General features: G+C 52.5%; 1 protein-coding gene and 1 long non-coding RNA gene across 5 annotated transcripts; one reads left to right on the top strand and one right to left on the bottom strand.

The window, feature by feature from the left end:
- Positions 1–576: 576 nt before the first annotated feature.
- On the bottom strand, positions 577–27013 carry TAB1 (TGF-beta activated kinase 1 (MAP3K7) binding protein 1). Of its 4 annotated transcripts, none has more exons than XR_011255343.1 (12): positions 26878–26977; positions 12917–13053; positions 12401–12554; positions 11393–11479; positions 10763–10901; positions 9682–9795; positions 8621–8732; positions 6919–7063; positions 5192–5414; positions 4043–4205; positions 3005–3214; positions 577–2519 (listed from the first exon to the last, which is right to left on the bottom strand). XR_011255343.1 is itself a non-coding variant. In XM_069581649.1 (11 exons), exons 1-11 carry the CDS (start codon positions 26908–26910, stop codon positions 2312–2314), a joined length of 1515 nt encoding a protein of 504 aa, XP_069437750.1. In that variant the 5' UTR covers positions 26911–27013; the 3' UTR covers positions 577–2311. The 4 variants fall into 4 exon arrangements, 2 of the variants coding, with proteins under 2 accessions (XP_069437750.1, XP_069437748.1); XR_011255342.1 differs by lacking the exon at positions 26878–26977 and adding an exon at positions 13270–13664; XM_069581649.1 differs by lacking the exon at positions 3005–3214 and having other exon boundaries at positions 26878–27013.
- On the top strand, positions 15525–17809 carry LOC138436119 (uncharacterized). The gene is made up of 3 exons (XR_011255344.1): positions 15525–15593; positions 16281–16406; positions 16762–17809. It is a non-coding gene; the product is annotated as an uncharacterized lncRNA (long non-coding RNA).
- Positions 27014–27565: the final 552 nt, after the last annotated feature.

Here is a 27565-nt window from a genome sequence, read left to right as displayed (position 1 = left end):
GCTACATGAAATGACCAGGCAGAGTCTTCATAATACATGACTCCACAGTGTTAGAGGGATGAGGTCTCAAGTCCCGTAAAGCAGGAAGAGGCACTTTGTGGACCAGTATTCATAGAATAGCTTCCACGCAGACAAAACTGAAATGAAGCTGAGCAACCCTCTCAACATGTATTAACCAGTGAGGATGGGAGGCCTGTGTCCTGGAGGCCTGCAGCCCAGACAGCCACACCACACTTGTGCTGAGAACTGGGCCCGCCACCAGGAAGACTGGGGGCCACACAACAGCCCCTCCACCGTCCACAGGCCTGGAGGACCTGGCCTGCAGCAGGAGAGACCTGTTGGCCTCTCCAGATGTGCAAGGACCTGGGGGGCCCTGGACAACACAGCGCTCTCCCTGGGGCTGGGAGACGGCAGCTCTGGTCCAGTCAGGAGGCCAGGTCCGCATCCGGGCTCTGCCACTCCCAGCCTGGGGAGCTGGTGCTTCCAGGTGCTGAGCAGGGCAGGCAACAGCAGCCACCTCCCAGGGCCACTGAGAGTTACACGAGATATGAGTGAAAGACTCTTAACACCACGGCATATAATACCACCCTTTATTATTTCTTTACTGAAGTAAAAAAGTGATTCTATTTCTAGAGACCAAACAGCATCACAGACACTCTTGGAAGAGAATTCCTTTTGTTCCCGAGCCTCTGTGACTGATCTGAAATCTGCTCACCTACACAACAGAGACGGCCTCGTAGTCGGGGCGGGCTAAGGGCTCCCTGCTGAGATCCGCTCCCCATGGAAACTGGCACCGTACGGGGCCCTGCCCCACCACAGGGAAACACATTCCTGGACCACAGGGCCAACAGGGGACCTTGGAACTGGCCTCAGACTTTTCACACTCCAAGCACACCTGACGCCACACACTGTGGCCAGTCCCTGGTGAGCTGTCTGGGGAGTGGTGGGCAGGAGCCTGGGAGCTGGGGAGGGGGCAGTAAGAATCCCGGGGACCTCAGAGACTAACAGAAAGATGCGAATTCTGCCCCACCACTAACTGGGCTTCCCAGGTGGCACAAAAGTAAAGAATCTGCCTGTCAATACAGGAGATGCCAGAGACACGGGTTTGATCCCTGGATTGGGAAGATCCCCTGCAGGAGGGCAGAGCAAGTACACTTGCCTGGGAAATCCCAAGGACAGAGGATCCTGCAGGGCAACAGTCCATGGGGTCACAAGAGTTGGACACAAGTGAGCGACTAAGCCTACACGCCACCCCTAACTGTGTGACCTGGGCCTGCTTCCTCCTCTGAAAACACGAAGGGCAATTCTAGCCGAGAGCCCTGGTGGCACCCCTCCCCGCTGAAGGCAGACCACAGGTATGGAACGATCTGACTCGGGGCCTGGGCTGGCCTGATCCTGCCCTAAGAGTCTGTAGAAACAGTGCGCATCTCCAGAGCTCCGGACCACCCAGAGCAGCTCGTCCCCAAGACCTCTTCCCTTTCGGAACCATTTCCCACCGTTCTCTGTGTCTAATGAGCCCCGTGGCCTGACCGAAGACCTGTTTGTTACCCTGAAAACAGCAGAGACTCACAGTCAGTGGTAAAGACTGCAATCTTAGTGGCTCCCCAACCTGGGGCTCCCCGGGTCTGGGAGGGAAAGAGCTGCACCGGCTCCCGGAGAAGAGCAGCCGCTGTCCTGCTCAGGCCAGGCATGTCCTCACCTCTCCTTCACCTGGCTCTGGTGGGCTCCAGGACCACTGCTCCTGTCAGACCCGTTCCTTCCAGGTCCTTCCCACCTGACAGCCCCTCTGCAGTCATCCCAGTCCGCCTGAACCCAGGCGGGCCCAGGGACAGGTATAGGCCTCAAAGGTGCAGACGCCAACTGGAATTCCCCTCTGGAGGCCAGAGAAGAAAGGCGAGAACCACCGCGGAGGTGAAGAGGGGTGCCAGCAGTGGCCACAGGCTCTTCCAGGCCAGGCGGGGGCGGGAAGGGATGGCCTCGGGAAAGCAGGGCCGTGGGCCTGCAGCACGCAAGGCTCCACTTGGTGGGCTCCTGGCTGCCACACGCGTGCCCCGCGTTCGGAGAAACACGACGGTCCTGGCTGAGGCAGCCCCGTGCCGGCGCCGTAATAAGGGGCCCAGCCTGCGTTGGCACACTCGGAGAACATTCTCCGCAGCACTGAAGGCTGTGGGGTGAGAGAACGACGCAGGCTGAGGATGGGGCCCTGCCGGCCCCTACGGCACAGGCAAATGGCAGGAAAAGGTCCATCCTGCCCGGAGCTGGGCCTCCCGTCCCTGGGCCCCATCCTGTCGGGCAGCACTCCACGACCAGGCTACGGCGCTGTCACCACACTCTGCTCGCCGTGGTCCACGCTCCAGAGGCGGTAGAACTCGGCAAAGTCCACGTAGGGCTCCACGCGGCCGTCCTCGCCGGGCGGCAGGGAGTGGGCGGGCCGGGAGCGGAAGAGGCCCCCATCCGAGCTGGAGCTGCTGCTCTGGGTGTGCGTGTTGGTGGACTGCAGGGTCAGGGTCGGGCTCTGGCTGTGGGCACGACAGAGGCAAGTCAGTCACAGGCCTTGGCTTCTGGCCTGGGGACACACGGCGCCTGCCTTGGCCAATCCCTCTGGGCACAGGCCTCTCTGACAAAGGCCATCACGAAAGCCAGCCCGGCCAGGTGTTCTTTGGGGCAGGTGAGAAGTGAAAAGCATTTGTGAAGTTCTAGCTATAAGTGGCTATTTAAATTACCTGGAATTAAGTAAAACGGACCACTCACGCCAGTGCTCAAAAATCACGAGGGGCTAGTGGCTGCTGTGTGGGACACAGAACGCGTCGCCCTCCGAGCTGCGCTGAGCCATCCATCCCAGCCTCTCTGAATCCACCCTACGCCAGACCCCACTGACTGCAGGGAGGCCAGCATTCTTCTCCCAGGAAACCTCCTCACTCCTCCTCCTCGTTCCTCTCACTGCTGGGTCAGGACAGGGCCCCCCAGGCACCCACCCTCAGAGCCTGTAACATCTGGGAATTACCTGCCAACCCACCGTCCTGCAAACGTCGCGCACTGCCTAGCACTCTGCACTGGGCCAGCCCCGGGGGCCCAACTAAGCTCCAGCGCAGGGTGGAGGAAAGAGGCTGTTTGGGGTCCTGGGGAGCCGGAGGCACAGAACGGCTAGTCTCCCTGCCTGGTCCGGGACGACCGCTACCACTCCCGGCCTTTGTGGACACAGCTGGTGGCTCTGCTGCAGGGGCGGGGAGATGCCCATTACTCAGTGGCCTGGCAGGCCCCTTGATCCCACAGTGGCAGTGGCGGGGGAGGCGGGCAGGGAGCTGGAAAGGCCCCCTGCAAGGCAGAGGGAAACCTTACTGGTGGCCCTTCCAACTGGCCAGCTCCTGAGTGGGCCGGGTGTGGCATCTCTATTATTCTCTGCGGGGGCTGGAATGTGGAAACCGGACCCACCCCCTGCTGTGGCAGCTGGTTGGGGAGCGGGATACACTCCCCAGAATGGAGGGGGTGGGGTGGACACCAGACCTGTCAGGCAGGTCTGCCCTGTGGAGTGAGGAGAAGGCCTGCCTGCCACACCCCCAGGATCCAGACCCCCCAGCTGCAGCCACCCCTCCCCAAGCCTGAAACTAGAGGCCTCACTTCAAAGCTAACACTGGACACTTTCAGTCAGAGCGCACCAGCTCCCACGGGCCAGCACAGGTCAAACAATGCCCCACAAGCACGGGCGCCATGGGGTGGCCTCCCAAACCACACACTCTGAGCCGGGAGCAAAGAACAAGAGGAAAACATTCCTATTAAATGAAAACTGACCCGCGGCACCTGCAGGAAGAAGTGAATGGCAGGCTGTTGGCATGAACCGCCTGTCCCCACCCCTCTCTGCCCGGCTTCAGGGAGCTGCTGGAACCAGATCTACGCAGGCCTACCCAGGGATGTGGAGTTGGGGAGTTCGAGAGGAACAAGACCCTACAGGACGCAGCCTGTGGCCACTCCATCCAGGGATCGAGGGCTGTCCTGGGGAAGCATGCCTGCCTGAAAGCGGCTGGGGGTGGGGGTGGGTGCTTACTTGGTGAGGGTAGGAGTGGCCTCGTCCAGGGTGGAAGCGCTGTGGGCCCCGTTGACCAGCTGGCCCTGGGAGGGCATGACGAGGGACAGAGTCACGCTGGTCTTGCTGGTGCTCTGGGCGCTCGAGTAAGGCACGGACACAGGGTACACGCGTCCTCCAGCGGCTATGGGAGGAAGAGAGTGGTGGGCCACGGGATGCAGCTGGTGGGGAACCCTGGGGTGGCAGGAACAGGACTGCGCCGGGAGCTGAGAAGATGGGCAGGGGCCCGGCTTGGTGCCCGGAGCTCGGCCCTCTGCCTCTTGGGACGGCGAAGGAGTATTTGGCAGAGACAAGGTCCTGGCCAGGCGGGGGCCTGCTCTCAGCAGCAAAGCATCGCTGGTGCTCAAGCAGGAGAAAAAACCAGGGCTGCGCTGCCTCAATGAAAGGGTTACTGCATGGCTTCCCACGATGCTTTAACCCGAGGGCTAAGAATGCTCCTGGGTGAGGTTGGCCCAACAAAAATATGGTTGCAATAACAACCTAAAACTGCAGGAACCCCGCTGTCCGTGGGAGAACGAATCCCTCTGTGGAGGCCTGAGTGCTAGGGCTCGCTTGTTTGGAAAAAGAAAAGGAAACGCAGCCTCAGGAACTAATGGTCTTGACACGACACAGCACTAGGAGGGAGGGCAAAAGTGCAATCGCCTCTCTTCCTGGGCAGCTCGATTCAGAATTAAACCAAATCACCTCCAACACAGGCAACTGTGCCTAGGTCCCTTCCTCCCAGGGCCTCGGTTTCTTTTCTGTAAATGGTCATTTATGAGGATGAAAGGAAATGTGGCAGGTGAGGTGCCTGCTGCACAGCAGGCCCCGGGCCAGCGGGTGCCACGGTCCCAGAGATGTGGCCCATGGCGCTGCAAAGTGCTTCCCGCAGCTCAGGTCTTTAGGGGGAGGCCAGGGCAGAAGGTACTGTCCTGGTTTCACAGACAGAAAGGGAAATGTAAGCGCAGCTCAGAGAGCTTTCAAGTCAGAACCCAACCTGGAAGTGCTCAAAGGCAGGCCTCCCAACCCCACTCCCCCCAAGGCAGCGAGGCCCAAGGCCTCAGCGGCTCTGCCCGAGCCCAGCCCCAGACAGTGGCCTCGGATGCCTTCCTGTGCACGTGGCATACATACCTGGGGCTGGGGAGGGTGCAGACTGGCTCATCTCGCCCAGGGGGTAGCCAAAGTTCCGCACCAGCAGGGTCATGTCCTCATGCCTCGGACAGAACTTGGCACGCTCCCCGCCACTGGCAAAGGTGTCGCTGTGGATCCGCTTCACCCTGTCCACCACGGCCTGGGCCACCGCATCGAGCGAAGTCTGCTTGGCGAACTCCGTGTCGATCATGGCGGCGATCTCCTGGGGGTGAGGCGAGCACCAACCCGGTGAGGAATGAGCGGTTCCAGCGACTGCAGGCCCCAACTGCACCGTCTTCACAGTCTAATCAGGACACTTAGGGGTCACCAGCCAAGCCTGCGATCTGAGCTTCTCAAGCTATTCAGGATAACTCTCCCGGAACTTTCTCATTAGAGAAGATGTGACCTTGTGATTTCTCTGATTTTTGGCTTTCAGACCAAAACAATGGGGGAGTAACATCCACCTCGCTGCATTACAATGAGGATAAAATGGATGTGAGGACACTTCGGAGACTACTAAAAAGCCCAGTACAAACCGTCATTATGAATAAGCTTTCTTTCCTGGAACAAACTTACTGTAGGAGATAATATGCCAGTTTTGCCAGAAACTGAGGACACAGGATGAAGACAGGGCCCTGTCCCCAGAAAAGTCCACTGTTCAGTGCATTCTAGAAGCCAGAAAAAGCCACTACATAATCTTATTGTGAAGACCAAAGAAACAACAACAACAAAAAAATCACACTGCTGGCTGCAGTCTCCTGGAGGTAGGAGAGCAGAAGCAGGTAACAGGAAATGACCTGGGCATGGTCTGGGGGAGGCGGCAGAAATGGGCTCAGCTCTATCACCGAGCAGCTGTGTCGCCTCCGACAAGACCCTGGACTCTGAGCCCCAAAGTCCCTATTCTGACATGGCAGTGAGCCCTCGTCCCCACTACGTTATCAGGCAACTGGCAGGAATGAGATAAAATAGGCGAAAAACCTAGAGCACAGGTGGTAAGAGACAGTTAGGCACCTAGACTTCCCCTTCTTACTCTCATTAGGACAGAATCACAGATGGGAGGGGGAGCACCAGCTGAACTTCCCTGCCCAGCCCCGCCAGCCGAGGTCTTCCCTTCAAGGTCATCCTTCAAGTGACTGCCTCGAGTCCCACTTCAGAGACACACACACACTCCGAGGCAGAGGGGAAAGCAGCATCTCCCACGGGCTAAGGACCTATGTCTTCCTCGCCCGGCCCTCACCGCAGCCCCACAAAGTTAAGAGGTCAGCATCCTCATCTTAGAAATGAGGATCAAACTATAAGTCGTCTCAGCTCAAAGAGGAAAGTGGAAAAGGCAGTGGAGTGGGACCTGGGCAGGCCCCACGAGTCCTCATCCGGCACTCTGTGTACCAGGCTGCACCCCTGCAGGCCAGGCCCTTCCCAGCAGTCTCCAGAGCCATGCCTGCCTCCACTTTCCTCACCCTCTTCCCTGAGGCTCCGCTCAGGGCCCTGGGGACTGACACTGCTTCAGGTCCGGAAGAGCAAAGCTTTTGGGTGGGATGGGTTTGCTTAGAACTCTGGGCTTTTTCTTCTCCCAGTTTTGAACACAGCAATGTCTAGCAAAAGCATTTGAGAATCAGAACTCTAGGTCCCTGATTACCCTGGAGCTGAGCGGGAGAGCTGAATGCAGCCCCCAGGGAGCATGCCACCCTGCAGGCGGGTCAGCCACGCTCTGCCCATGCCCAGCTCACCTGGTTGGCCTGCCCAGGCCCGTGGGCTGCCTCCAGGGCCTTGTACAGCCCCTCGGACATCAGCACCAGGAAGCCTGTCACCCCATCCAGGGGCTGTGCACCATGGATTTCAGGCTCCGCGATGATCGGCTTGGACTTGGCAGCGCTGTGGGAAGCAAAGTGGAGGGGAGAGCTGTGCTTAGAATGGGCCCTGGGACATTTATCCTGGTGAGAAGAATCTACACCCAGAATGTAAAATAAAACATACTTCTGACAAGAGCAAAAGAAATAGAGGAAAGAGCAAAACCAAGAAAACAGACCTGTCTTCTGAGGACAGCTGCCAAAATAAAGCTCAGCAGGCCAGGAAAGTCAGTGGGCAGCTGAGGTCAGAAGAGCCAAGGTCAAAGGCCCAATCCTGGCCCCACCCCACATCTCCTGTCCTCCTTCTTTAGAAGTCCACATCTCCCCAAAGCTGACTAGAGTCCAAATACACTCCAGCTGCAAAGGGGCCGTGAGCTGCTGGTCCATCAGAGCTGGGCAATGTCAGGAAGCTCCAACACATGCACGCAGGGCAAGGATGAGGGGCGACCCTGGCAACAGGAGTTGAAAGAGTGAGTCTAGAGACACCCCAGAAGTCCATCAGCAGGGGCAGGCTAGGCGGGTGCTGACAGCTGCACCCTGGAATCCTAGCTGCAGCTACCAAGAGTGCGGCAGCCGAGACTGCAGGTGTGCAGGAAAGGAGAGCCACACGCCTATGCTGAGAACAGTCAGGTGCACAACACGGCATGGGATGTGAGATCTGTAGCTGTTCTGAAAAAGCAATCTGCCCCCTCCCTGCACCCACCACACACACACACACGCACGCACGCACGCACGCACACACACACACACACACGTGTATATGCTCATGTGCACGGAAACTAGCAGCCTCTGAGAAAGGAGTCTGAGCCTGGGGTGGGGGGAAGATCCACTTTGCACTCCGTATCCTGGGCATTTCTTGAATTGTTCTAAAATGCAATGTGCCTTCCCATAAAGCAAACACAACCCTGTGAATTAGACAAAATGTTCCAAACTCAATTATTTAAACCCAAGCTCTGAATCCAGGCTCCCTGGGTGCAAGTCTTGACTCAGCCCATTGTTAGCCTTGAGACCAAGCAGGCTACCCACTGTCTGCATGTGTCAGTTTCCTCATATGAAAATATTTTTGGGGCAGAAACAGCACCCATCTCACAGGGCCTGAGTGAGGACGGAATAAGAGCATGGATGTGAAGAGCTGTGCACCGGCTTAGATGAAGGCTCACGATTATTACCCTCTCCCGTCTGCTGCGAGCACTGGGTGGCGCCTAGCGGGGACAACCCATCTAGCACCCCCGCCTTGGCCTCAGCCACGAGAGCGCTGACCAACAGGCTTCGGTCCGTTTCTGTCCACACGAGGCCGCTCATGCCAACTCTGGCCTGCCAGGCCCCGTGGCACCGGATGCTGCCTGTGGCTTTGACCCAGCTCCCTAACTGACCCCTTGCCAGCCTGGTCTACAGGATCCTGACTCCTAGACTACTGGGTCCAGGGCCTGCCCTACACCAACCTCTCTGGGAGGATGAAAGAATCTCCTTGGGCTCTGAACTACCTCAACTCTAACTCTTGTCCCCAGAGCCTACAATCTGTTATCTGCCCCTGGGCCTCTGGTTTTCCAGACAAATGAGGGGCAGCTGGGCCGGCGCTTACCTGAGTAGGTCGACATCAGTGTACCCGTACTTGACCTTGTAATCCCCGATGCGCCTGGTGCTCTCCTGCCCACAGATGACCCCCACTTGCTTGATCTTTCCTGCATCCAAACCTACCAAAGGGAGAAAAACACACCTCAGGCTTTGTTCATAAAGAAGAACCCAGCGGCTTCCCTGGTGGTCCAGTGGTTAAGAATCCACCTGCCAGTGCAGGGGACAAGGGTTCAATCCCTGGTCTGGGAAAACAGCACGTGCTTCAGAGCAACTAAGCCCATGTGCACAACTACTGAGCCTGCAGGCCCCAGAGCCCGTGCTGCATGAGAGAAGCCACCAGAGGGAGGAGCCTGCACGCCGCAACCAGAGACGAGCCTCCGCTCTCCACAGCTAGAGAAAGCCGTGCACAGCAACAAGGACCCAGCGTCGCCAAAACCAATAATAAAAAATAATAAAAAAAAAGAACCGAAAGGGGACAACACAGACATGTCCACAAAAACAAAGCAATGGGGATCCACTGAACAGGAAGCGAGGTCACAGCAGGGAGCCTTGGAAGGCAGCTAACCCCAAGTGCCCCAGTGTCCCCAGCCCCCCTGCTGTCGGAACACGCCTGGCTCAGAGTCCCTCCCCGACGGGAAACGAGACCCAGCACCGGCCAGCCAGGCTTCCTCTGCGGCCTGAGCTCACAGGGGAGAGCGGGGGTGGCCGTGGTAGGGCTGGAATCCCAGGACTTCTTTGGCCTCTCAGGCTCCACCAGCAACAGTGAGCACCAGGGACACTTGGAAGCAACGCCCACGTGATAACCCTTTCAACCCTTACACCATCCTGAGTGTTACTACTATCCTCGGTGCACAGAAGGGGAAAGTAAGGCACAGAAAACCCGAGTAAGATCCCAAACCACCAGCGAGTAAGTGGCCGAGCTGGGATTCGACCCCAGGCAGGCCAGTCCTAAGCCCAAGATCACAGCCTGTCCACGTTGTGCCTCTCTCTACACGGCCACAGAATGAGCCGCTGGGTTCGAGCCCCTCCCCCCAGAGCCCTCAGTCTGCACTGCCCGCCCCCACTCACCCAGCTGCGAGAGCCGGAAAAGCTCATCCTCGTTCTCTGTGGTGTGGTCCACGTTCAGCTGCGTCACCTGCAGGCCATCCACCGTGGATTTGCATAGGAGTGCGCGGTTTGTACCTGCAGCGGAATGTGAGCAGCTGAGCTAAGACTGAGAACACAGCGAAGAACAGGACACGTTGTGAAAAAGAGAGACAAGAGGCAGGCGTCTCACATGCGGAACTCCCTCAAAACAGCAAAGAAAACAGGCTCAGACCACTGGAGCAAGTCACTAGCTGGGGAGAGCTGAGGAGATCAAGGAATTCGTTCAGACTTTTCCAGTGTCAACCAAGGATGATTATGATTTGAATAAGAGACCTTTTTTCTAAGGAGACACACTGCAATATTTACAGATAACACGACAGTGTCAGGATTTGCTCCACAACAAGGCAGGGACAGAGGGCTGTGGATGAAATGAAACTGGCCGGGGGAAGGGATGTTGGGGCTGGGAGAGGGGCACACGGAAGTTCATTAAATGCTATTCTATTTGTTTACACTTTTGAATTTTTCCCATAATGAAATCTTAAGGGAAGGAGGAAGAGAAGAGGCACCATGTCAGAGGGATCTCTCGGAGCCCCTGCAGTAGCCTGCACCCAGGGGGCACCAGCTTCTCGGGTTCCCAGATGGCCTTTCTTTGCCTACAAACCCCATCAGCCCTGGGACCCCGCCCCACCTCCAGGGTGCACCTAGCCCATCTTGGTCCCCTTCACAGGACGCCACATGGGTCTTCCACAGCCAGGCAGCCTCTTCCTTCTCAGAGGAAGCCACTGAGGCAGAGCAGAGAGGGGATGCAACTCCCCAAGCCACAAGCCAGTTAGGGACAGAGTAGGGACTAATGCTAGGATGCCCGCCTCCTAGCAGGTACTTCAAACACTCTGGGCTGGGACCGAGATATCGTGTGCAGTAACGGGAAACACCCAGCGGCCTCAGGGCACTTGAGCTGCAGGTCTTGTGTGTCTGGGGAGCAGGCTGGCTGCCCAAAGGACTCCTGGATCCTGAGGTGGCCTTCTTCCCCACCGCCCGGCCTCGGGACAGGCAGGCGGCTCACCGACGTTGGCCACGTAGAGCCTGTTGTTGAGAAGGACTGCCACGACGGCCATGGCTCCTCCCGAGACCTCCTTCTCCAAGGCCTTGAGTCTATCGAGGATCTTCTGATACTGAGGCGGCAGCTGGTGCTGAGGGACACCCTAGAAGCCATCATGGGGGTTCAGAGCAGGCCAGGACCTGGAGACCATCTCACCCACCTGGCCCCCCTAAAGAGCAGGCATCTGAGGCCCGGCCGGGAGGGAAGCTGGCTGCAGCGCCAGAGCAGGTGTCTTTCAGGACAACCAGGCACGACCTCACTTGTCCCGGCAGCCCCGAAGGCGCCTAAAGCATGACGTGAGCAGGCAGATGACGAGGCCTGGACTGATTCGGGCCAAGGACCGACCTGACAGGGGCTTCTCTCACACCCCTGCCCACCCTAGCAGAGCCTCAGAGCACGGCTGCTCACAGCTAGCCAACAAGGTCCCTAAAGGACAGAACTTTCGCCCACCCACATCCCATCAGGAACTATCCCCCTAATGCCTGCTGCTCTGGCCCAGCTGTGTCAATGGCTCAGGAGGGACACAGCAGATGAGTCCTTGCTCCAAGCAAAGACGGGCCTTGCTTCTCCAGGGGCACAGGCTGAGGACACTACCTCGGGCAGCTGGGACTGGAGGCTCGCCTTCTCAGCCAGTGCGTCATCAATGGACTCCAGGAAGCTCCTCTCCACCACATCAAAAGCCTAGATGCAGGGGACAAGGAAGCAAAGGCAGGTTGAAATACCACTGTCACCTGAGGCTGATACGCCCCTTATTAATAGCAACAAGTCATAGCAACCACAGGTTGCCACAAGATGAGGCTTCACACAGGGCACCGCCAGGCACTGCTGCTCCTGCAGAGCAAGGTCTGACAAAGACGGCCCCGTGGGGCTGGTACCTTCCAGGAGGCATCACAGAGCAACCAGAGAAGCAAGAGATGGCAGAGAGGCTAAGGGCACAGGCTTGCAGTCAGGCCACCTGGGGGTGAACGTCAGCTCTGCCCCTGCCGGCCAGTCTCAGCCCCTCATCGATGACACAGAGAAAGTGCTGCCCAAGAGTCACTGAGAGCATCCCCCCGAGCACCCAGCCCTGGCTCAGAGTGAGTCTAGGTCAGTGACAGCTAATGTCACCGCCACATCCTGAAGGCCCCTTGACATGGGCCATGCCACCACCTTCCTCAGGGGCAGCTGACAGCTCTGGGCCCTGGCCCCGAGTGATCAGGCCTTTGGGTGCCAAGGCAGGAAAATGGCTGGGAACGCTGTTATCGAGGAACCAGAATCCACCATTCTCATCTACAATTAATGCCTTGGGACTTGCTTCCAAAAGGAGATGCCAGGAGGAGAAACTCCAGAACCACAGCAAGCAGGAACTCAGAATTGGAAAACGACACCAGGCAACCAGGAGTGAGGGGCTGCAGGGAGCAGGGCCCGGGAGCTGCAGTCACCCAGGCCAAGCGTCTGAGCCTCGTGGAAAGAAAGGGGTCACCCTAAACACCCTGCTTCTACCAGGGCTCAGCAACTCCCACCTCAGCCCTGGGTCCAAGGTGATGCCCATAAGCCCTTCCCCAGGAGGGTCTCCTCTGGGCCAACCCTGGAAGTCACAGTCGGCCTGCCCGAGCCCGGTACCTGCAGCAGCACCCGCCGCACGTCGGCCTCGGTGTGCTCAGCGTTGAGCTGACCCAGCAGGAGCTCCGCCGACAGCCGCTGGGCCACGAAGTTGGTCACCCGGTTGCCATCGTAGCCGTTGAAGACCCCGTACAGGAAGCAGTTGTTCTCACTCCTGACAGAGAGACAGGGCAGGAGAGGCCTGAGACCAGGGCTTCGTAGGAGACTGACTCCAGCTCCAGAGTGAGAGGATGAGGAAAGCAGCCAGGGAGACAAAAGACACAGCGGCTGTGGCTTCAGGTGAGCACCTGGGTCCCACTCTGACCATCATTTCTCTCTGGCCATGACCTTCTGGGATGCCCTCTGTCCCCTGGCACAGGCCCTCGGCTAGTCTGAGGTCTAGGTGTGGAAGGGACAGCACAGATACCACCTCCCGTGGGCCACGCTGCACTGGTAAGCCCCATGCAAAAGAGCTGCCAAACTGCTTTTGTTGCAAGCCTGCTTCTGCCACCCAGCAGAGCAGTGGCGGCACCTCACCTGAACTTGAGCCAGTTGTCCTCTGGTGGATGGCTCTCGGTGCCCTTGCCGTCAGCGGAGTAGCTGCGGTTGGAAGCTGAGCCGACCCCCGAGAGGTGGCAGAGCGGCAGGTCGTCCGTCCAGCTGGGCTGCTGCTCCTGGGAAGGACACCAGGACACCAAGACACATTACCTTCTCGCCCAGGGCAGACCCCACCTCATCTTCTTTTTCTTCCCCAGCAAAAACCTAGCAAGCCAAAAGCCCCACCCAGAAGGTTCCACTTCCTCCTGGAAAACAATGATGCATTTATGAACAAACACCTGCAGAAGGGTTTGTATGGTTTCCGTCTAATCCACAAACGGTCCCCAAGACACCTGGAAAAGATTGGAGTCCCCAAACGCAAGGCTCAGCAGTGGTCTCCAGGAAGGTGCTGCACTACGGACGCCGCACGAGTCACAGACACAAGTGAAGGAAACTCCTCGCGTGAAACTCCCTGGTGGTCCCCACCTCACACCGCAGCCCCTGGGGCGCTGTTTCAAACTGCAGATTTCCAGGCCCTTCCAGAGTGCCTGATCCTGGTGGGGCTCAGGCTGTCTGCAGTACAGGCAGCTCTTCCCAACCTTGAGAAACTGACAAAGCTCAGCTGCACTCACTCTTCCTGGTACTAGGGTCTCCACCCCTGGTTCCTGCTTCACCCTGGAGTCCAGTCCCATCTGCACCCACCCCCACATGCTTCTCTACTAGTATCCAATGCCTGGAGTGCCTGCCCACATCTCACTCTTTCTTCCTGTATGGACAGCCTCTTTGTCTAATAATTCTCCCTGTCCTTCGCGACTCTGGCTAGGGAGTCACCGCCTCCAAGCAGTCTTCCTTCAGGAAGACCTTCCTCCAGACTTGGTTGCCAGCCCTCTTGCATATCCCTACTACACCTGGTCCCCCCAACCCTGCCTGTGTCTGACCCCCATTCTATCCTATAGGTCTCAAAGCAGGCTGTTCAGTACAACCAAGATGGAGCTTTAAAACATGCACAGCTGTCTAGGCGCCAGCTCAGACAGACTCTGCATTTCCTCAAGCTCCTTGGGGGACACTCTGAACACCTGCATTCTCTAAGCCCCGAAACGACCCTGACACAAGGCCCAGGTGTGATCCATGGCGTCCCACTGGAAGCCTCCCCTCCACCCGGCCCCCACTGGGGGGCTGTGCCTGGCTCACAGAGGCACTCCTGTGCCCACCATGTCGAACTAGAGCAAACTAAAACAGCTGGGAGAATCCAAGTTCAGCTCAAGGAGAGCAACATTTGGATTGAAAGCTTTACTGAAAACTGAACAAGCACAAATACTGTGCACAACTTCTTACAAGTCAGCAGTCGCAGTCTTCAAAAAAGGATGTGAAAACCACTTCAGCCGGCTTTTGCAATCAGATATGTAAAACGCCTGTGGTTTAGCTTTTGTGGCACATTTCGTCTTTTGTTTATTTACATATTGACAGGGAGGGACTTTACAGCTTTTTTTTTTTTTTTCCATTTTAATTGCTTCTATGCTGCACTTATTTCAGCAGTTTAGTTGTATGCTTTGCACCACGGAGCAACTTCAGCAGGCTGTGGGAGTTCATTTTTATTTTTAAATTAGCCTATAGTAACACTGCCTTTCTGGTGGGTAGGCCTATGAATTTTAACACTTGTAGAGATTTGTGTAACAAACTGAGACACCGAACAGCCACAACTGAGACAAAGAACAGCCCAGCAACCCCAAACGTACCCTCAGGTGCCCCTCTGAAGCCACACCCTCATCTAACTCCTGGCAACCACTGACCTGTGCCCCATCGCTATGCAGTCTTTTCAAGAATGCCATAAATGAAATCACAGGGTACATAACTTTCTCCCTCGTTTACTGTGGTTAGCACATGGAAGATAAGCTTTATCATTGCAACCGTTTGCAAGTGCGCATCTTACTGCTATTAAATAAATTCCCAATGTTGTGCAGCATCACCACCATCCATCCCCAGAACTCTTTCCATCTTGTGAAACTGAAACTCTAAACCCATCAAACAAAAACTCTCCATTCTCCCCCTCCTCCAGCCCCAGGCCACCACTACTGTACTCCAGGTCTTTAAGGGCATAACCTTTTGACGCTGGCTTCTCTTGCTCAGCATTATGCCTTTGAGATTCATCCAAGTTGGTGCCTGCATCTACAGTTGGTCCCTTTTTATCGTACAGCAGTATTTCATCATATGCATGTAGCAGAGTTTATCCATTCATCCCCTGAAGGGCATCTGGGCTGTTTCCGGTTTGGGGTAATTACGAAGAGAGCTATTATAAACACTCATGGGCAGGTTTCTGTGTGAACATAGCTCTTCATATCGCTAGGGTAAATACCTAAGAGTGAGACTGCTGTTTAACTTTGTAAGAAACTGTCAAGTTGTCTTCCAGAGCGGTGTACCAGTTGCATCCCACAGGTAACGCACAAGAGTTCCAGCTGCTCTCCGTCCTCACCACTGCGTAGTATTTTTTTTCTCTAAGTCAGGCATTCTAAGAAGTGCGTACTTATATCTCATCACACCTTTCATTTGCATCTCCTAATGACTAATAATGACGTGGAACATCTTTTCATGGGCCTTTTTCGTCATCCACATTTCCTCCTTGGTGAAGCATCTGTTTAAGTCTCATGCCCATGTTTTAACTGAGTTGTTTTCTTAACTGGTGAGTTTTGAGAGTTCTTTATATATTTTGGATAAAAGTCATTTCTTGCATATGGGATTTGCAAATATTTCCCCCAGTCTGTAGCCTGCTATTTCATTCACTTACTCGTGTCTTTTGAAAAGCAACTTTTTAGCTTTAGTGAAATCCATTTAATCATTTTCTTCTTTCATGGTTCATACTCTTGATGTCATGTCTAAGAACTCTCTGCCCAGTCCCAGGTCAAGAGATCTTCTGTTTTCTTCTAAAAGTATTATCGTGTTACATTTAGACCTGTGATCCATTTTGAGTTAATTTCTATATAAGGCAGGAGATTTTGGTCAATTTTTTTTTGCAAATGGATGTCCATTTTTTCTGATACTATTTGTTGAGAAGATTATTCTTTCTCCACTGAATTATCTTTGCATCTTTGTCAGAAATTAACTGGCCATACTTGTATGTGTCTATTTCTGAATTCCGTTCTACTCTGTTGATCTATGTGTCTATTCCTCAACCAATTCAATGATCTTGATTACCGCGACTTTCAGTTCAGTTCAGTTCAGTTCAGTTCAGCCACTCAGTCGTATGTGATTTTAAGTCTATATTTTAAATCTACATTATAAAATTGGTTAGTGTGATGCCTCTAACCTTAATCTTTTTCAGGACTGTTCTGGCTATTCTAGTTCCTTTACCCTTTCCTATAAATTTCAGAATCGGCTTGTCTGTATCCACCAGAAAATCCTGCTGGAGTTTTGACTGGAATTGTTTTAAATCTATAGATCAATGTGAGGAGATGTGATACCTTCACTAGGTTGAATCTTGCAATTCATCAACATGGTATGTCTTTAAATGCCCTTGTGTTTTCTTTACAGGATTTTTTAAAAATACACACAATTTCACCATAAGGGCTAAAAAACTATCCCGTGACAACACAAAATATGACTGAAACCTGTGAGTGGAACAGGAACAGCAATAAGAGCTGAGTTTCTGCTCAGCTCCCGGTGATGCTGGCTATTTATTAGATTGGTGTGAAAGTAACTGGTTTTGCACTGTTGATGAACTTTGCTGTTTGATACTGGCATATATCCTTAAATAAATGTGGTTATGTTATACATAATTTTAATGCACATTTCTCCCCCCTTTTTTTTTTTTTTTGCTAATGACTTATTACTGCTGTTTATATTTACTTTAGACTAGGGAAATGATGTTAGACACAAAGAAAATTCAAGTGATCTTCTTATTTGAGTTCAAAATGGGTCATAAAGCAGCAGAAACAACTCGCAATATCAACAACGCATTTGGCCCAGGAACTGCTAACGAATGCACTGTGCAGTGGTGGTTCAAGAAGCTTTGCAAAGGAGACGAGAGCCTTGAAGATGAGAAGCGTGGTGGCCGGCCAGGAAGTTCACAATGACCAATGGAAGCCATTATCAAAGCTGGTCCTCTTACAAGTACACAAGAAGTCACTGAAGAACTCAATGTTGACCATTCTACAGTCATGCAGCATTTGAAACAAATTGGAAAGGTGAGAAAGCTCAATAAGTGGGTGCCTCATGAGCTGATCCCAATCAGAAAAATCATTGTTTTGCTTGGTAGGTGGATTCTTTACCACTGAGACACCAAGAAGACCCTTAAAATCATTTTGAAGTGTCATCTTCTCTTATGCAAAGCAACAATGAACCATTTCTCACTTGGATTGTGATGTGCAACAAAAAAGGATTTTATATGACAACTGGCAATGACCAGCGCAGTGGCTGGACTGAGAGGAAGATCCAAAGCTTCTTCAAACTTAGACCCAAAGACAAACTTGCGCCAAAATAAAAAGGTCATGGTCACTGGCGGTCTGTTGCTGTCTGATCCACCATAGCTTCCTGAGTCCTGGCGAAAACATTAATCAGAGAAGTATGCTCAGCAAATAGATGAGATGCACTGAAGATTACAAGGCCTGCAGCATTGGTCAACAGAAAGGGCCCGATTCTTCTCCAACAAGGCCCGACCACCCGTCATACAACCAGCACTTCCAAAGTTGAATGAATTGAGCTATGAAGTTTTGCCTCATCTGCCATATTGACCTGACCTCTCACCAACGGCCTACCACCAAGCATCCTGACAACTTTTTGCATGAAAAATGCTTCCACAACCAGCAGGAGGCAGAAAATGCTTCTTAAGAGTTCACTGAATTCTGAAGCATGGATTTTTATGCTACAGGAATAAACAGACTTATTTCTCATTGGCAAAAATGTGTTGAATTTGTAATGTGTTGACTATTTGGGGCTTCCCTGGTGGCTCAGGCAGTAAAGAAACTGCCTGCAATGCGGGAGACCTGGGTTTGATCCCTGAGTTGGGAAGATCCCCTGGAGGAAGGCATGGCAACCCTCTCCAGTATTCTTGCCTGGAGAATCCCTAGGGACAGAGAATCCCTACAGTCCATGGGGTCGCAGAGTCGGATAGGACTGAGTGACTAAGCACAGCACATTTTGATTAATAACTGTGTTTCAGCCTAGTTATAATGATTTAAAATTCATGATCCAAAACCGCAATTACTTTTTCACCAACCTAATAACTCTCTTGACAAGCTGAGCTACAGGGAAATAAAACGAAACAAAAAACTACTTCATGGTAACACAAAATTGTTTCTTGCTCTAATCCTAACCTGTCTCATTTAAAAGCAACAAAAATGTCTGTTTCAATGTAAGTGCAAGCTTGACTCTTTGGAATCCCCATACAACATTACATGATGAAAGTATATTTGATTAATACATATATTCATTCAACAAATATTTACTGAACATTTACAATAGGCTGACATTACCCCTGCTGCTGTGGACACAGCAGAAAAAATAACCAAGGGTCCTCAACTTGAAATCTCCTTGCTAGGGAGAGAGACTTCAAACATGTTATACAATGAATAAACAAGGCACTTTTGGACAGGGAAACGCACTACGGAGAAAACACATCAGGGTAAGGGGACGGACAGGGATGGGCAGGGCTCTTCCAGACGAGGACGTTACAGGAAGCCTCCCTGGGGAGGTGACCTCTGAGACAGACCTGAGTGATGAAGGAGCAGCGGTCATTTCAAGGAGCCTCCAGTTAGAGGCATAGTACACGCAAAGACCCTGAGGAAGAACCTAAAGTGAGCAGGGCTAAGGGGGCACGAGGCGGGCATCGCCTCTGCGGTGAGGAGGAGCAGCAGCTTGTTCCTGTGCCACACACAGGCACGCACGTGTGTGCCCAGGTGGGGACACAGGAAGGCCTTCAGGCCACAGAAAGGAGTTCACTGCCACGGAGTTACTTTTCAAGAGAGAGATGTTGCCCTGAGCCCATGCACCACAACCACTGAGCCTGCTCTCTCTCTAGAGCCGGCGAGCCGCAACTGCTGAGCCCATGTTCCCAACTACCGAAGCCTGCGTCCTGCAACAAGAGAAGCCGCAAGAACCTTGGGCACCGCAGTGAGGAGTGGCTCCAGCTCTAGAGACTAGAGAAAGCCCGTGCACAGCAACAAAGACCCAGCACAATCAAAGATAAACTAATTAAAAAAAAGAGAGAGAAAGAAACATGTTGCCAATCATCCCCTATTACCTTAGATCTGATTAATATATCTTCATCCCCAAGAACCTCACAAAGGTCTCAGGACACCTGGCAAGTAAATTTTCACAAGAAACTCCTTTTCTAGGGTCTCTCTCCTGCCTCCAACTGGGATGAAGTTAAGCACAAGAATAAGCAGAGGCATAAAAGCAACTCCTCAATCACAACTGTCACTTGTCCTCTTGAAAAGATGGGCCAAGAAGCCAATATTTGGCACTCCAAAATGCCATTAACTGTTTTAAAGCATGGGAGAATACATTTACATGTTCTAGAATCCTGCCTGTGATTAACACTGAGATTAAGACGGACTGAACTCGTCCTCTAATGTGAGATGAACAATGCAAGTATGTCCCCCACGATGCAAAACCTGTCATCCGTGCTGCGATCACCATGCTTCCCCTGCCATTTCTAACCCCCATGAGGGACAGACACAGGTTTCCAGGGACTTGAATCTTTCCAACACATTCATACTTCCCAGCAAAAAATAAATTATCACCCAAGCAACTTATGGCCCCACTCAGCACTGAGAAATACACTATGAGAAAGACCGGTACATTAGTTTCTCTCACAGGAAGAAAACAAATTCAGGTGGATGACTGGGGAACTCCCCACGTCAGAGCGCCGTGGCAGGGGAACAATTCGTGTAAAAGCACTTCACGATGGGAGCACACGATGCTGATCTCGATGCTGCTCTCGGGAGCAGGCTGACGCTGCACTGGCGGCTGCAGCCGCGTGGGGCTGACGTGAGCACAGCAAGCTCCCCAAACCAGAGAGACTGCGTGTCTGACAGTGGTCAGTCTACTCAGCAAGCACCTTATTCTTCACAGAGTATTTATGCCTAGTGCCTGGATACTTAAACAATGTCAAGTGCTTTTTCTGATATTTGATTTTTATAATGATGAGCTGTTAATATTTTGGAAATATATTATTTTATTAACTGGCAATCAGTGTTTAGGTCAACGGGTAAGTACTCCAGGGCTATTTTTACTTAAAGGCAGTCTTTGTCCATAAAGACACTTAAGGAAACTGTAATTGATGGATATTTTCTTAATATACTATTCTATGTACACTGCAGTCAGTCCTAACACCAACGTCTTAGTTAGTGAGTAAACACAAGAGGTATTTGTGTTCAGATCAGGAACACAGCAAGGATACTGCAACCTCCATCACTTAACAACGAATTAGAGGTATTAGCACATGCAATTAGACAAGAGAAAAGGAGGAGGGCTTAAGACTTGGAAAAGACATAGTTACCTCTATCTGAATTTGATATGACAGTACTTGGAAATCCCAAAGAATAAATAATAAAACCAACTCAAAGGAAATAAATAAAGGCGGCAGGATAGAAAATCAACACAAAAAGTCAAAAGCCTTCATATACATAAAGAAAAGATGGGCATCTAGCCTCCACGGGAAGATTCCTACTGTCAACTAGAATAGCAAAATCTTTTCTCTCTGAAGTTCTCTTGAGTCAGTCCCCTGCAACCACACTCCTGCAGAGGGTTTTTTAAACCTAAATTTTTTATCGGTTGGATTATATCGTAATGCTTTCATCTCAGCCTTCCAGCCTGTTGACACAGTTTTGAATCTCACCCTTTGACAGATGGACAATCTCACTCAGCTGTCTTGTACAGATAAGGCCTGCTACAGAGTGTTCCAAATGATTTCCAAAAAACTGTGACCAGAACAAAAAGCGTGGAAAGCTAACCCACTTCTGATAGGACGTGTCCGCAGCAAACACAGAAGGGAAGTGACACCTCCACTGAAGGTTTATGATACTTGAAAAGCCATGTGTATTTTTGGAGCCTCAAATGAAGAGGTTACTGACCCTAGAGGTACAGTCCCAGAAACAAGCACACACTTTAAAAAAAACCAACTATTCATGCATAGAAACCATGCTGAGCAAAGTTCTCCTGATTTCACACTGGCACTCTTGAAACGCTGAGTTTCTAGACAACTTAACTTGGTTCGCTATTTAAAGAAAAGAAGAAACTCAAAAAAAATTACCCAAAAAGCATATTAAAAAGTATCTATGGGAGGGCTGGGCCTTCCCCTTTCTGTCTTTCTAAGTCCTGCCCATCCCCAAAAGCCCTGCTCAAATCTAACTGGTGCTGGAGGCCCATGCTTCCCAAACCTCAACCATCCACTCACTATCTTCAACAAATCACCCACTTCATGTTTTTCCTTTTTAATATTATTAACTTATTAGGCTGTGCAAGGTGTCAGCTGCAGCACGTGAACTCAGCTGCAGCATGTGGGATCTAGTTCTCTGACCGGGGATAGAACCTGGGTCCCCTGCACTGGGAGTGTGGAGTCTTCGCTACTAAACCACCAGGGAAGTCTTTCCTGTTTCTTCTCTAATTCCCCCCCCTTTTTTTTTTTAATTCAAATGGTTTCATTTTGAATGTGAACTTATTAGTATTTTAAGTGGAAAACATGACTGCTTGCCAGATCTTGATGGTGATAAAAAGGAAAACAAAACAAGGTTAGGAAATTCTAACTGATCTCTTGGCCCACTGCACTGTGAGCTGAAGCCCTGTTCTCTTTGTTGAAAAAAAGGGAGATTAGCAAGAATCAGAAAGGTGTTTGGTCCTACGTACATAGTAGTTTTTCTCTTGAGAGCATCACAAAGTTTGAAAGAGAACTAAAGAACAAATAACTTTCATAAGTAGCAATGAGTTTTATACCAGCACACACTGACCACCTCATGAATGTGTCCTAGGCTCTGGGAAAATACTGCCCAAGGCGGCGGGGCCCTTTCCCTGCACAACCATGTACACTAGGCACCCGCCCCCCGGCTGTTAGTTCTTTGGCTTTGCGGCAACTCTCAGGTTGTAGCCTGGTACTGTTAATTGGCTCCTTTATTTCACTGATTCGAAGACACGTGTTTTCAACATTTTTAATATCTCGGCAGTTGGTGTATTACAAGTTAATCAGCAGTGTGCTTTCTTTCTTAGTAGTATACAAAATAATGATGTGTCCTTACAAGCAATAGTGTCTTAGACTTGATGACATCTGGGCGATTTCTCAGGTAGCTAGACTGCAGTCCCCATGGCAGCGCAAATGTTCAGTAACAAGTCGCCAGAGAATTCCAGGAGGTGCTGCCCATGCTGGAGTGGGAGAGTACTGGGTCCCCCCTGATTTCAGCAGTGGCCCCCAAAATCATTCTCACCCCGCTGTGGCTAAGCTTCAGTTCTATTCTCCCCCCTTGCTCCACCTCCATGGGGATTATCCACACCAAGCGTTCCCTGCTGATTCTATTAAAACCCACCAGACTGCCTACCCTCTTGCTTCCTTCCTCCACATTTCTGAACAGTTTTCGGAAAGGTCATTTGTTTTCTATTCACACAAACCACCCACCCCTCCACCAGGCACCCACTGATGCATGCTTTCTCCCCCGCCTGCAAATGCCAGGCCCGAAGCACCAGCAGCAAGCAGCGCTTGAGTGCCTGAACACAAGTCGTGAGAAGCTGGAAAGGGGGCATCTTACGGCTCACAGAGCCGAATAAACACAGGCAACTGTGAGCATGGCCCACTTAGCTCTTCGACAGGCTACAAATTCATTTCTCACAAGAAAGAATCTGTTTCAAAAAGCTTAACTTTGACTGTGAGGGAGTTTCCAAAATTAATATTTTGGAGTACATTTCTCTAGTGATTCAACTGTACTTAACCCTTTAAGGACGTTACACCTGGTGCACATATATTTACGCATTAGCACCTCATGTACATATGTGACCATGTCACAAAAAATCCTCCATAAAAGCCCCTGTGGAGACGCAGCTCAAACTCCTGGGCAGCAGAAGTGGACAAAAGCATGATTCCAAGTTCAGGCCACAGCTTGAATATCAAATTATTATATGAAAAGGCCAAGCGTTTTTGTGGCGAAAGTACCCGGATTCCTTAGAGGCAAAAAGGAAGCTCAGAAAGGGAGAATAAAGCCCCCAGGAAGATGACTCCGGGTAGGGGGGGCGGACAGTTCTTTCCTCCAAAAAGCCTAGAACACCCTGACGCCTCATGCCGCCTCCATCTTTCTGAATGATCTCCTTTTCCTTCCCTGCTTCTCCGGGAGCAACTCCACCCCTGGCGCCCGCATCTTTCACCAGGGTTTCCATCAAAGGTTCTCTGTTTTCATCAGAGATATAGACCTGATACACTCTTAAAGGGGCTACTAATAACCATGGAGTTTACTGTGCCCTAGAGGAGCTAGGCAACCCACTCCAGTACTCTTGCCTGGAAAATCCCATGGATGGAGGAGCCTGGAAGGCTGCAGTCCATGGGGTCGCTACAAGTCAGACGTGACTGAGCGACTTCACTTTCACTTTTCATTTTCACGCACTGGAGAAGGAAATGACAACCCACTCCAGTGTTCTTGCCTGGAGAATCCCAGGGACGGGGGAGCCTGGTGGGCTGCCATCTGTGGGGTCGCACAGAGTCGGACACGACTGAGGCGACTTAGCAGCAGCAGCACAGCAGCTACACCACATTTTGATGGTGATGAGATGGTTACAGGTGATGACCTAAAGAATGTTTTCACTTTAAGGCTGTATGTTTATTTCCATACACATTGGGGGGAAAATATGGCTGGGACTTGGGATATCATAGATATAACTGCTCAGGAAAAAAACTGATTTCAAGTGAACTTTTTTACAATTAAGCAAGTAATAGTTTAGGCAAACTCAAACTAGTGATTCTCCCTGCCCCCAAGGTCCCCCACCTCAGTAAATGGCACCACTGTTGTTCCAATGAAAACCTTGTAGTCCTTCTCAACTCTTCTTCCTCTGTCCCACACCCCATGCCTGATCTGCCAGCAAATCCTATCAGCTCTTCCCCGAAATGCAGTTAGAACCCAGCACTCCTCACCACCCCTCTGCCATCGCTGGCCAACCCTTGGTCATCTCACTACTGGACGACCAAGAGCACCGCGCTTCCACTCTCGCCACTCAAATGCCTGCCTCTCTATGGAAGGCTCTTGCTCCTGCCACAAATCAGATCGCTCCATGCCTCGACTCAAACCTGAGAGCATCTCATTACACTTAGCACAGAACCCAGAGCTCACATGAGGATACACAAGGCTCCCTCAGACGTCAGGCATCTACCACTCCCCCAACACTCACTCCACTCCAGCCATGCTGGCCTCCTGATGCTCTTTGAACAGGAGAGCCTTTGCATCCCTCTTGCCTCATGCGGAAATACTCCCTCCTACATGGCCCGTGCATCTCATCAAACGTCAATCTTCCCCGACCACTCTCTACAACAGGCTCTCCATCATCCTATCTGTGAATCCTGCCTTTTCTTCCTCGTACCACTTCCTGTGTTATAGCCTAGAAACTGTAATATCATATACAGTCTGTACTTATTGTTTCCTGCCTCCCTTACCAGAACATAAGCTTCATGAGGGCAGAGTCCCCTGTCCCTACTCAGTGCCTGCCACACAGTGAGTAGTCGGTGACATTGGAGGAAAAGAAACGCAGCCTTCATTCAGAGCAGAACCGCAGGTGGAGGTTCATGGCTGGAGCATAACCACACCAGGTCAGGCATGTAACATGTTCATTTAATACTAACAACGCTCCCGGGAGTACCCTTGGTTGAGGAAACCAAGGTTCAGGGAAGTTAAGAGAAAAATCAAGGTTCAGGGATGCTATGTGACTTGCCCAAGGGCATAAAGGACTGGTGAGCTGTTTTATGAGGCTGTGAAGGGTCCGTGTTCTTTTGAAGCTACTTCAAAAGCTCATCTTCTCTTCAAAAGACCTTTCAAGGCACTACACCACCTGGGGACCAAAGGTGAAACTCCTCAGGACGACATCCCATGAAGCACTCAGCTAATCTGTCAGCTAATCAGCGCCCCCTCCCAACCCCATGTCAACAGGTCCCCAGCCCCTCCTACAAGCCTCCAATGACCTGGTCAAATCAGGCCATCAGCAGGCCCTCTTCACACTGACAGGAGAGTGCCGTCATCACTGCCTTTGTGATACAAGCTTCTCCATGCAGCACGGCAAATGCAGTACGGGTGGACATCCGCCCTGTTTATCTTCGTATCCCCAGGTGTAGTAACTACAGATCAGCATCCCTTACAGCCACCTGCGGAATGATGCTGTCTGAGCTCCTCTCAACAAGACTCGGGACAGCGGAGGGCAGGTCAAGCCTAGCACCCGTGCATGGACGCTTGGACACCCTGTGAGCAAAGATGTCTTGACCGTTATTAGGGTGGGAGGGGCCTAATGTGGGCACGCCCACCATTCCTTCGCCTTTCATCACAATGCTACGTGCTTCAAGCTAACCAGCCAACTTTTTAAAAGAATGCACACCACCCAGGAACACATTCTGGAGCTAGCAAAGCTCGCCTCTGTCTAACCCGAGTCACTTGGGCTCCATCGCACGGAGAAGCGAGGGAAGCTGGTAACCACTCTCTTCGGCAAGCCAAGTCAGCCTACAGTTCCCACTCCAGCACTTGCCACCATCCAGCCGCTATTTCTTCAATGTTTACCACACTGGGGACATTTGCACAGGGGCCCTGCCCTCCTAAAAAAACAGAAGGCTAGGCCTGCCTAACCAACTCAAGGGGGAGGCCAAACTGCCAGGCAGCAGTAAAATAAAGGGGCAGCGAAAGGTGTGGAGGGGAAGAGAGCATTCCCCACCAGGGAAGGCTGAGCACTGGACCTGGCTTCAAACGCCTTACAATGTGTTACATGCCCACCCAGTGGAGGTACGCAATGGTGACACTCTTCACTGTAGATCATAAATCCCTCTCTTCACTTTCCACTACAGGCGGCAGTCAAGTCCACAGACCAGTACAACAGACTGCCATGTCTGAGGAGGACGCAGGTGACTGCCAACCTGCCCTGGCAAGTCAGAATAGGTCCATGGTGCCAACATGCACCACGGACGTGAACGTGTGTCAAAAGGATGCAGAGGCTGGAAGACACCAGTGACAAGCCCACGAGGGTCCAGAATGAGAGGAGTGGAATCTCAAGACACGCCCCCACCTCCCGCACACATACACTACCTACTCTAGCCTAACACCTAAGGAAACTGAGGCCAATGGTGGACTAGTGAATTAGAACCAGGGTCTGAACCCAGCCGTTCCTTCCGTATAACCTAGAGGTTAAGAGAGTTTCTCGAATCAGAATCCCTAACTTGAATCCTGCCTCTGCCACTTACCAGCTGTGTGGCCTTGGGCAAAGGACCACCTCTCTATGCCTCAGTTTCCTCATCTGTAAAACAGGAAGAATTACAGTATCTACCTCACGGGGCTGATATGAAAATTAAACTTACAAACAAATGTAAAGCGACTGGCACAAAGCCTGGAATACAGTAAGCCATACACAACGGGCTGGTGTTGCTATGAGGATTACCGACCGACCTGCCCGGGGCCGGGGTGGGCTCGCCGCTCGGGCTCTCTCGGCGGCCGCGCGCCAGTGTCCCTGCAGGGTTCAGGACGCTCGCACCCTCCACGCGCCCTTGACGCTCGCGGCCGCTGGACCGCGAGTCCGAGCCCCCGACCGCCTGGGCAGCAGCGCGCACGCGCAGGCCTTGCGGGGCTGCACGCGCCCCCCGGTCACGAATGAGGGGGGGGGGTGGGCCGGCCCGGGAAACGGGAAGGGTGACGGCCACACCCGGCCAGGGACTGGGAGGCAGCCCAAAGGCGCAGAGGGGGCCGCGCCTGCACCCGACAGTTCCCCCGCGGCTCCCAACCCCCAGCCCGAAGAGCGAGTGGGGTCCTCACACTCTGCAGCAGGCTCCTCCTCTGCGCCGCCATCTTGGAGGGACCCCCGCGGACGCGCCCGCCTCCCGGCGGAGCAGTCGAAAAGGGCGGCTAGAGCGGCCCGGAGCCAGTCAGGAGGACCACGCTATCAGGGAGCATGCGCGCAGCGCCACCCCACGGCCGGAGCAGGATGCGGCCGTAGCGAAGCGAACTGCGCAGGCGCGCTTTTGAGTCCTTGCTCCAAAGCGGGAAAAAGCGCGCTTCCTTTTGCGGTTGCTGCTCATCCTTTATTTGCGAGCATTCTCCAGAATCCGTGTCAGGTGGGGCTCCTAAAAGTTTGGGGTACTTTATGAGCAGTTTGGGGGCGGTTGTTATTCAGTCGCTTAGTCGTGTCCGACTCTGCCGCCCCATGAACTGCAGCACGCCAGGCTTCCCGCCTGCCTCCCAGGAGTATGCTCAAACTCCTGTCCATTGAATCGGTGATGCCCATCCGATTCAATGCCCAGCCAGCTCATCCTCTGCCCTCCCCTTCTCCTTTTGCCTTCCATCATTCGCACCATCAGGGTCTTTTCCAATGAGTGGGCTCTTCGCGTGGGGGTGGGGGCTGGCGAATTATTCATTCACTCAATAAATATTCTTTGGATAACTGTGCCTGACCCTTTGGGGGTGAAGCAGCAAGCAAGACAGGCCCTCAAACAACTAACATGTT

The sequence above is a fragment of the Ovis canadensis genome, chromosome 3 (genome assembly GCF_042477335.2).
Source record: "Ovis canadensis isolate MfBH-ARS-UI-01 breed Bighorn chromosome 3, ARS-UI_OviCan_v2, whole genome shotgun sequence".
NCBI classification, from domain to species: domain Eukaryota; kingdom Metazoa; phylum Chordata; class Mammalia; order Artiodactyla; family Bovidae; genus Ovis; species Ovis canadensis.
This window is presented reverse-complemented; position numbering and strand designations above follow the sequence as displayed.